At 43.4% G+C, this 11,189-nt stretch overlaps 1 protein-coding gene across 2 annotated transcripts in view; it reads right to left on the reverse strand.

Annotated features, from left to right (window-relative positions):
• Positions 1-4,229: 4,229 nt before the first annotated feature.
• Positions 4,230-11,189, reverse strand: part of LOC117484395 (zinc finger protein ZFPM1-like) — a 52,431-nt gene continuing 45,471 nt past the window's right edge. The window contains exon 4 of one of the 2 annotated variants that reach the window (XM_034132854.1): positions 4,230-4,547. In XM_034132854.1, coding sequence (XP_033988745.1) covers positions 4,344-4,547 — 204 coding nt within the window. In that variant the 3' untranslated portion in view covers positions 4,230-4,343. The remainder of the gene's footprint in view (positions 4,548-11,189) is intronic. The other variant, XM_034132855.1, reaches the window with a different exon arrangement.

The following is an 11,189-nucleotide window of genomic DNA, read 5'->3' on the forward strand; positions in this document are numbered from 1 at the left end:
AGTACCTACTTTGTTTTGGATTCGAAAACAGGATAGTGTAAGAGTGAAGATAATTCCATTGCAAGCGCACACACACACACACACACACACACACACACACACACACACACACACACACACACACACCACACACACACACACACACACACACACACACACACACACACACACACACACACACACACACACACACACACACACACACACACACACACACACACACACACACACACACACACACACACACACACACACACACACCACACACACACACACACACACACCACACACACACACACCACACACACACACACACACACACACACACACACACACACACACACACACACACATTATTTAAATAACCATACGTTGATGAAAGCAGCTTTACATACTCTTTAAGATATATTTGGTCAATCGCCTTAGATATAAAACATGTTCACGGGTTCATGCGCAGTGTGGAAGCAGAGGATGTGTGGACTGCAGCCGGCAAATGACGAGGGATTACTGTGACAGCCATTTGCATATCACACATTTTAAGCAGCGAGGGGGAAATGTTGAACCCTCCAGCCTGCAAGGTCATTGAAAAGATAGGTTTTTTTCTTCTTTCATAATTTATATTGCATATCATGCAGTATGGACACACTGTAGATTAAAATGGTGGCTTTAGCATATCATCCGTGATAGGGACGACCAGCTCACACACTCACACACGTTTTTTTAAGGTGAACTACATATTGGAGTAAAAATTGAAAATTGCTGAAGCCTATCATTGCTTTAATTTAAAGGTCTTTTTTATTTTCATATCAATGGAAGCCACAATGTTGTTCCACTGTTTAATGCTATATCAGTTTGTCTGAACAGTAATGACTGTGACAAGAATTATTTGAATTAATGATTTGAATAAATTAAGAGATTATTATCATAAGGTTAGATGGAACTGTTCATGGAATGGGGAATTAGAAATATCAAATCTGGAAATAATTGTATTCCAAAGAATATTATTTTTTACCTTTTACTTTTTAGTAACTAGTAATTATTTGTTCAATCTTTTAGACGTACAAGTCTGCATGGAAAGTAGAAGTTTAAGATACATACTGTATGACCCACTGTGACAGAAAACAGCTATAAGAGAAAGAGGGTATGGACTAAATAAAATCGAGGCATCATGACATGAAGAATAAGGGAGGGAAGATGAGGGTAAAGGGAAAGATTGCAAATGTGGCTAAAAGAGGTGCAGGGTCCGGCTGGAAGCTGAACACACTGTGAGCCAGCGTGGAACACAGGAGGGAACACTGTGACCGCTGCATCGTAACATCTTACACTATCGAAAATAACAAAGTAAATATCTCTTTTGTTATTGAGTGACCTTATAGCAATTTATTTCCACCAGCACTAAAGTCATGGGTTGATTTGTTCATCAACAGAAAATTAAAGGGCAACTATTTTGATGATGGATTTATCGTGTCTGATTGAGGGTGAGCATTTCATTTGAATAATCAAATTGAACTCTAAGAAAAATGATATTGAGCATTTAGACTATTTTCTAACATTTGGTTTAAGGGAAAAAAGAAAATAATATGCAGATTCATCTGGTTGAAAATATTAATTGCTGCAATCATTTCTACAATAATCACCTCTCATAACTTATACACTTAAAGATATTATATATGGATGCACATAACTCCATTTTTTTATTTTTGATATGGAAGACAAAGTGTCAGTGAGGCAAGCATGCAGTGTAGATTTGCTGTAATCGGCAGGGATGCTGGACTTCTGGAAGGATTGTCTTAAAGCAGCCGGACCCCTGAGACCACAGCTGCTCTCACAGGAGTCTGAAGGCAACGCACAGAGGAACCAGTGGAATGCCAACTCTCGCACAGCAGATACAACTGTTTATTTCCATAGCAGCTGATACAGTACTCCCCTCGTATGTTCCTGGGAAATGTCTGATACATGGGGAAACATTTTGCATGAACAAGAGCACATTAGCCAGGGACTCCAGTGACACAGCACCAAGAAGAAGAAAAAACAATAAGAACGGAAAAAGAGGGAGAGATGCATGCAGGGGGAGGGGGAGGCTGTTAGTGGGGTTGTTAGTGGTGATGGAGAGAGCAGAGGAAGAGAGGTGAATGGATGGAGGGAGGGGGAGAGAAGGAGGAAGGGGAGGTGGAGGGGGGGGGGGGGGGGGGCATTGACGATAAGAGAAAAATTCAGACCGGTCAAAGTTTCCTTTTTGCCAATCGTGCTCCTGATAAAGACAGCGCCTGCTCCGGAGCTGATAGAGGGGCTATCTCCCTCCCTTACTCTCTCTCCCCCTCCTCCCTCCCCCTTCCCCACTCACCCAGCAGTTAGTTTGTGAGGAGGAGAGAAAGGAGAAGAAAAAACAAGAGCAGAGGGCCCTATCAGTGCGGCATGATGGTGCTACCATCAACCAGCCACTGCGCAGCAATTAATATCGCTCCAATTACTGTTAAAGGGACAAGGCTGGGACAGCACGATAATGAACACATCCTCTCTCCCCACCACAGGAATTAAAACACACACACACTCAGCACTGCTCACACACAGCACAGACATGCATACAACGTGCACAGCTTGAAAAGGAAATAATGCAAGATAGTGCGGTAATCTTCCTGCATTGTTTAACTCATTGAAGTCAACAGACAGAGAGAAATAAATAACCAAACAAACATCGATAAGAGAAGAAATAAATAATAAAATTATGGCAATTTACTTGTTATCTCCTCGTTTTTCTTACGACTTGAATATATTTCCCCCCAACCTGTCACATCCACATCCCCTACAGGGGGACAGTAGGACAGACGGCGGACCCCTGAAGAAGCAGCAGAGGAGCCCCCCGAAACGAGCACAGACACACAGACTGACAGCATGTCAGCACTTATAATGAAAGTACGCTGACTGGAGTATCCCTGTATCTCTAGGAATACAACTATTCTGAATGCAATGCAAACATTCAGAGGCTCCCTTCCCAACGACATGGAGAGTAAGGGGGGATGGTGGGGTGTAGCATGTCCAACTTCATGCCAGGGACTCAAGTTTGCCAGCCTGTTACGTTGTTAAGAATGTATTTATTTTTCTGATTAAATATTTTTAGATGCTCTATGTCCATTTGCTTAAAAACAATACTAAATTAAAATGTCTTATTAAATGGCTAACACATAGCGTGGGGTTTTGCAGGATATCAATGTCTTGCAATAATTACGACTAATCCAACTGGTAATAATTAACAAGGAAGCTGAACAGCAGCTGGTGTGTCTAATGGCGCGCTTGGCCACGGCAACACACACACACACACACACACATCACATCACACACACACACACACACACACACACACACACCACACCACACACACACACACACACACACACCACACACACACACAACACACACACACACACACACACACACACACAACACACACACACACACACCCACCACACACACACACACACACACACACACACACACACACACACACACACACACACACACACACACACACACACACACACACACACACACACACACACACACACACACAACACACACACACACACACACACACACACACACACACACACACACACACACACACACACACACACACACACACACACACACACAGCATGAAGGGAGCCGGAACATGGTGAAAAGCTCAGGTGACAGGCTGCTGCTGGATACACACTACACCTGCTCGACTGATTGATGTTTTAAGTTAAAGGTAGGGTATGTAATTCACTTCAGAAACACTTGTTATATTCCATGGAATGCTCTTAACATCCCGATCGCAATGAATATATTAAATGCTTTGACAATAAATACATAAAATAATGTCATCTGTGGAAGCCGTAGTTCTGTAAAAAGTACGACCAATCATTTTAGCCGGCCCGGCTAAAATAACTGGATGGCCTACCTGCCTGTCAGCCTTCCATCTGTGCACAAACTTATCTCGTGCCCTCATTGGTCATGTGCGCGTTCGTGTGTGTTGGAGGAGGGGCTCTGTAAGGAAGTCTGAAGGAAGGGGCAGATTTTTTTCGGCTGCGTACTTTCAGATTCTAGCGCACTCGAGCTGGTTTCTCCATTCTTACCTACCCCACCTTTAACTAAAAGCTAAGCTAAAATACTTTTAATTACTTTTCAAAACAACTGTTGTAAATAATAGCAATTTCAGTATGAATGATCACCACACCATTAAGTATTGTAAAAAGGAATGCTTCTGTTTGGTCAATATGGAATGTGAACAGCTGATGCTTCTACACTAAAAGGAATCTTAATCCTTTAGTGAAGCAGATCAAGGAATGGCTTCACACCCAACATTATGGTTCACTTCTTTTTGCGTCAGAACATCTGTTTTGGTTAGATCTAAACACGGAATGACTGACCTGGCCCCCTCCACTGCAACACCTCCTCTTCTTCCTCTCCTTCCTCCTCATCCTCCCCGCCGCTGTGTGTTGGACCCGGCTCCTCTCCGCCCTTGTCTTCATCACCGGGGCCTCGTCCAGAGTCCTGCGTCCTGCTTTCTAGATACACAAACAGTCATATTAACAGACAGAAACATATAATCGCCCCAAGGCAGCTTTGTGTGTGTGTGTGTGTGTGTGTGTGTGTGTGTGTGTGTGTGTGTGTGTGTGTGTGTGTGTGTGTGTGTGTGTGTGTGTGTGTGTGGCGTGGATGCGTGTGTGTGTGTGTGTGTGTGTGTGTGGCGTGGATGCGTGTTTGTGTGGGTGGGTGCTGGGCTTCCTGTATGTTGATCAAACGGTAAAATGACTTCTAGGGCTTTGTAACACGACACCTCCCCACCCAGAATGATGCTTAGCTTCTCAGGTAATTCGGAGTATTCTCACACTCTTTAATTTGCCTTGTGTCTCTTTCTATCTTCCATTCACACTTCATCAATGCCCACCATCTGTCCCTCTCTTTCTTTACACTGTAGGTTGGCATTTTTCTTTCCTTCATCTTCCTCTTCTCCTCTATCGTTCCATCTCCTCCCTGTGCCCCCCCCGGCCTGTCACCTTCAGCAGAGACAGAGGCTGCCTGTGTTCCTCTAATCACCATTGATATCCCTGCCATTGATCCAGCTGATTACAGAGCCTCCTGCCTGCTGATCAAAGAGATCCAAGTGTGCTTCTGCACGTGGCTTGACGTGTGTGTGTGTGTGTGTGTGTGTGTGTGTGTGTGTGTGTGTGTGTGTGTGTGTGTGTGTGTGTGTGTGTGTGTGTGTGTGTGTGTGTGTGTGTGTGTGTGTGTGTGTGTGTGTGTGAACCCTGAACTTTGCCTGTGCAGCTGTTATCAGCCGCTCCATCACACTGCGGGTCCCTCCCTATTATTAGCAGGACTCATGATTATTCAGATGAGATGAATAGTTACATCACAGACTATCTGAGAACATCTCTCTCCTTGCTGCTCTTGCATCATCATCATCATCATCATCATCATCATACACACATTTCACTATGAATATCCCAAAAAAAAGTACGAGGGAACTATTAAATAAACTAGAAGTTTGATTTAACTGCAGTTTAAATCAATGAATTCGATTAGGTCGCGAACAGATATTAGCTCATCACAAAAACATCAGCATGGGTGTTCTATGACTCACAAGCTCAGAACACAAAAGATATCTTGGAGGAAGGTGAACAAAGTCTGTATGGGAACAACAGGACGTTGTTCACCAGAAGTTCTGAAGTTAATTTCTTTAACTTTTAAAAAAAAAATGTAGATGACCTCATCATTTCCAAGACGAGAGAAAAGACTCACTAATTATTTTAGGAATAAAGCAGCTTTTGAAAGTTCTAAAAAAATAAAATGTTCTAGGCACGTAGACAGTAGTCATGTTACAAACTCTTATAGCATAATATAAAACATGTGACGCTATGTGTGTTGGTTTTATCATTTACACCCCCAGCTAGGGATGGATATCGTTAGGATTTTATCGATACCGATACTGCTTATCAATACCAGTATTTTCCGATACTTTTCAATAATTTGGTGCTCAAAATGATAGACATGATTACAAGATGTGAAGATTAAACAGTCATTTTATTGTAATTTATTTGTATTTATTATTTAATGTAACTTTTTCAATGTCATACCAAGCAGGTATGAATGTGTTTGACAGTGTGTCTCTGGAAGGGGGGGCGGTAATTAGGGTCAGACCATTATTCAGTTAAAACGAGACGCTGCGTGCGCACCTCCTAAACCGGAAGCTCCGGTCGGCTAACCATTATAATCCGTTTATTGCGTTTATCAGGGCCGTCCCTGGCCAACTTGAGGCCCCACGCAAAGTTATATGATGAGGCCCTCTGTTTTGCGAGCGTCGTCGTCGACGGGGGGGGTGCTAGTGGAAACCGTGCCGCGCCACACTAATTGCGTCGCATAAGCGCATAGGTGCACCGCATTTGCGGCTCAGTTGAGGCTCCCTCCTCAAGATGAGGCACCCCGTCTGTTAGCTGAGTGTCTTCCAGTTAAGTGGGTATGCATCATTAATAGGTTGTTAAATGTTAAGAAGCCTTGAGACGCTGTTTCTAGCAAGATGTTGCGTCTGCCCCTATGGTCTGCCCCCGGGGGTCTCACAATAATAAGAGCGCTGTTAGGAGAGATGACGAGTGGCATTCACAGTGGCCAATCAGAGTGGTACTCAAACCGGATACGTCACACGGGATGAGGGTTCCCAACCAACAAGAATTGTTTAAACTAAGGAAGTAGCGTAATTCATATACCGATAGCAGCACCGTTTGTCCAGCGGCTTAACGGTATACCGATACCGTCCAATCAGGTACCGGTACTGACTTAGTACCGGTTCTTGATACCCATCCTTACCCCCATCAGACTGTATATTTAAAAAGCAGTCCTAACTTCTTCTCTACTCTTCCCAGCTCTTTTCCTCCTGTCCCCTTCCCAAACCCCCTCTTGTCCTCAGCCCCCCCCCTCCGACAACACCTCAGCCATCTGCACAAAGGCCGTGTTTACCCTTGCATTCCCGCTGCGATAAACAGTGATAGCAGCCGATCGATACCAGCCATAAACGGCCAGACCATGTGACGGCCTCACTCTGCCGTTATTAATGTAACAGTTAGAGATTAGATCTGCATCGTCAAATAAATCAACACACACACACACAAGTAGACACAAGCACACACAATCCATCTTCACGTCACGTCCACCTTTCAACCTCGTCTACATGCAAACGCTCATACTGTACACTGCAACACACACACACACACACACACACACACACACACACACACACACACACACACACACACACACACACACACACACACACACACACACACACACACACACACACACACACACACACACACACACACACACACACACACACACACACACACACACACACACACACACACACACACACACACACACACACACACACACACACACACACACACACACACACACACACACACACACACACACACACACACACCACACCACACACACACACACACACACACACACACACACACACACACACACACACACACACACACACACCCTGCCTAAACAGTGCCATTATTTTCAGCTATAAATCACATTGAATGGCACATTGATTTTATCCTACAGGGGCTGAGGCGAGGGAGGGGAGCTGGAGACACAGTTATTGCGTTTAATATTATCAATATTATCTTCCATATCATCTCAGACATGGAGGCAGGTATCAGGAGGAGTCGACAGACACTTTTCTGCCAAACCCCCTCTCCCTCTCTCTCCGTCTCCCCCACCCTCGCCCCACAGCGAGACAGTCTCCATCAAGCTGATAAGCTGAACTTCCCCTGTCACACCTGCAGGGCAAAGTCACCCAACAATTTCTCTTTCTTCCACAACTTCTATACGTTTGACTCCTTTTGATTTTAATGCTGCCTTTTGCATCTTTTCTTTTTGTATACGTTTCCTGACATTTGATATTCAACACATCTCCACGTTGGACATTTGGATGCCTGTACACACCTGCTGAAGAATGCATCCCATCAGAGGCGTCTGCTGGCCAGCCCAATGCTATTCAGTGGAGCAGGCATAATAAGTCAGAAGAGAAATATGCAGAAGTGTAAAACACTTTGGATCACACATAAAGCTTGAGTGAAGCAACATCTTTTCAAAGTGTGACGACCCCTCCACACCACTAGGGGTTCTGTCCTGGCTCTGTGCTTCCTGTTGCAGGTTCCAGTGGGGTGGGCCCGGTGCAGCCTGCTGAAAGACGGCCTATGAGATTCTTCTGGCTCTCTCACTCCGCTGCGCGGGTGTCTTTACTTATTTGTGCTTTTGTAAATAAATTATTGATATATATTGATACCAAGCGGCAAACTCTGGGGCAGAGCCAGGAGGCCAATAAGGAAGTGCCTCAAACTGCAGTTCATCTAGTGGCCAGTAGGTCTGCAGAAGGGAGCAATTTCCATAGACCCCCATGTTAAGATGCCCAACTTTAATGCAGAAATAAACATGTTTACATCGTGGTTCAAAAAACCATATTCTCTGTATAGTTAGATTCCCCCTTCATGACTATGGATTGGGGGGTGCATTTTTTCTCAACTCATCTGTTTAATTAATATTCAGTCTTAAAGTTATGCATAAATTAGGGCGTGGTCACATTGAGTGACAGCTCTGTCCAGTGACTGCTGCTGTAAGCTTCTTGTCTTTCTGCTAGCAGCTCCGTGATGCTACAGGGACTCTGCCTGCTCAGCTCATCTGGGGAACATAACTTGAACTCTGCCGTGTTTGTTTGTTCTTCATGCTTATATCGGACTATTGTGACTCGCTCTGCGGTTAAAACAGATGGTGCATGAATGCGGTTTTGCGGTAAGCGAAATTTGAGTACTTTAATGAATACGTAATGAATGTTAAGGCTTGGGTTAGCGTGTAAGCGAATGGTATTTAGCTACATCTGTGCTAACGATGCTAATCGTAGCCTCCAAGTTAAAACGAAATAGAGAAGTGTTAAGCGGGATAATACTGTAGAACAGGGCTTCTCAAACTCCGGACCAAGGTCCGAATCCGGACCGAACTGCAAATCAATCCGGACCGAACCCTGTGTCCCATTATAAAAAATATATATATACAAAATAAAAAAATAAAAACGTTCTGATTCTGACGTAAATTAATGTATATTTTCTTGTGTCTGACGCGTTGTTAGAATGAACGTGTAAATATATTTATGTGTGCGCGAGCGTGACACGTATTGCAGACCGCAAGTTAACCGCAAGTTTACCTTGCGGTACCTTACCTTCTAATGCTTCTAATACCTTTTTTGCCGAGGTTCAAGGCATTGACTACAGACAAACAGTGCCATTTCTCCCACTAGTTCAAGCCATCATACTGTATGTATGTATTGAATGTGTGTGTGTATACAGGGGCGCCGTTTTTTTCGACAGGCAAGGCAGGCGGACCAGAAGGGGGCCCACAAAGAAGGTAGTTTAAGATGGTCCACAGCAACGACAACATGAAACACCCTTTAAATTACTGCAACGACATGTCGGGAAACAAAACAAAAACAAAACAAAAAAACGGGTGTACAACAAGCGGATACAGATTCCATCCGAACTGACGTGTCCATCCGTGGTGACGTCGGCGGACCCACAGAAAGTTGCTATCAGAAACAATGCCTGACGTGTTTTGGACGTCTTTGTTTACATTAGCAAGCCTCGCTAACACTCAGAGCTAACCTGTACTGAAGAGCACATGTGTTTAAAAAGCAGGAAATAAAAAAAGGAACCCACCTTGTGATAAACCTGCAAGAGAAAAAGCATTTGAGCTCCATACTGTTTCAGAAATAATCCTTGACGTGGTTTAAACAGGATGGCGTTTTATCACAGCAGAATTTAACTTTACCTCCGGTAGAATTCTGATCAGGCATTAGCTCCGCCTCCTCTTATTTATTTTTTTCAAGCTAAGGACCCAAAATCTGCGTTTCTCTAACAGGGCTGCAAAAGAGGGGTTTGAGCAGTATGAGGCATGGCTACAATGGGTGATCTGTTTGGTATTTTGAAAAAAAAACTTCACAGACATGTTTTATATAGGTATGGCCCTACAATATATCTTTCAAATATAGCATGATAGGTCCACTTTAATGTATTGAAGGCAAAGATATTTGACACATATTGAGAACTGCTACTATTTATCTCTCAATATTGTCTGTACACAAACGTGGTAAAAGTTATTATTTCAGTGAGACAACAGAGCAAGCTTCTACAGTTGCACTACGTTTTGATAACAGTTAAATATTATTTTGATAATCAAATATATTTCAATGTTGATGAATTTCATACTGTTCATTCATAATCTGATTGTCTTTGTAGCTGACTGTTGAAATTTAAAAAAACATTACAATTACAAAATAATTATATCTACAGGCCCTAAACACATAAACACACCTCTTTCATAAATAACACACTTGTTCTGCAATAATATGTTTTATGTTTCCTGTAATTTTTGTTAGGAAAGGACATGCCTGAAAGACACAACTCAACATTTTCTCCTTCTCTGAGGGTCAAGAAGAACATCCAAGAGGAAAATTAAAAGCTGATGTTATGAGATTTTAAGACCTGAGGCCTGTACTACGAAGCCAGATTTTCGCTTAGCGAGCTAACTTCAGGGAAAACTCTGGGTTTCCGGTCCTACGACGCTGGTTCACTTCTTACCGGGCTAGATCTCCATGGTAACTTACGCTGAACGGCAAACCTGCTCCGGAGCAGCGGTTTGGTTCCAGGATAAGAGATCAACTCAGTGAAAGCACCACCTGCTGACCAATCAGAGCTCAGTGTGCGGAGTTTAAAGCTATCAAGTCATATTACAGGATAGAGGAAATACAGTTTAAACTGCCGTTGCAGGAAAGACGACTGGCAAAAATGAACTGACTGTGTGAACGTGAAAATGAATAGAATATCACCTCCCATCTTCAGAGCAATCTGACTAATATAACATTAGCGTTAAGAAAGCTTACTTAAATATCTGCCACAACATAAGTAACTGGATCAGAGTAACATTAAGTACAGTCCGCGGCACTGTGAGTGCAGACGTCGATGTGTCCCATTATCATTCATATCATATCACATCATAAATAATGTATCATATATGTCCTTATCTGAGTCAGCTGAGCCGTATTTGGCCGTGCAACACTCACAGTGTCACATACTGTATGCAGA

The sequence above is a fragment of the Trematomus bernacchii genome, unplaced genomic scaffold, assembly GCF_902827165.1.
Source record: "Trematomus bernacchii unplaced genomic scaffold, fTreBer1.1, whole genome shotgun sequence".
Classification (NCBI taxonomy): domain Eukaryota; kingdom Metazoa; phylum Chordata; class Actinopteri; order Perciformes; family Nototheniidae; genus Trematomus; species Trematomus bernacchii.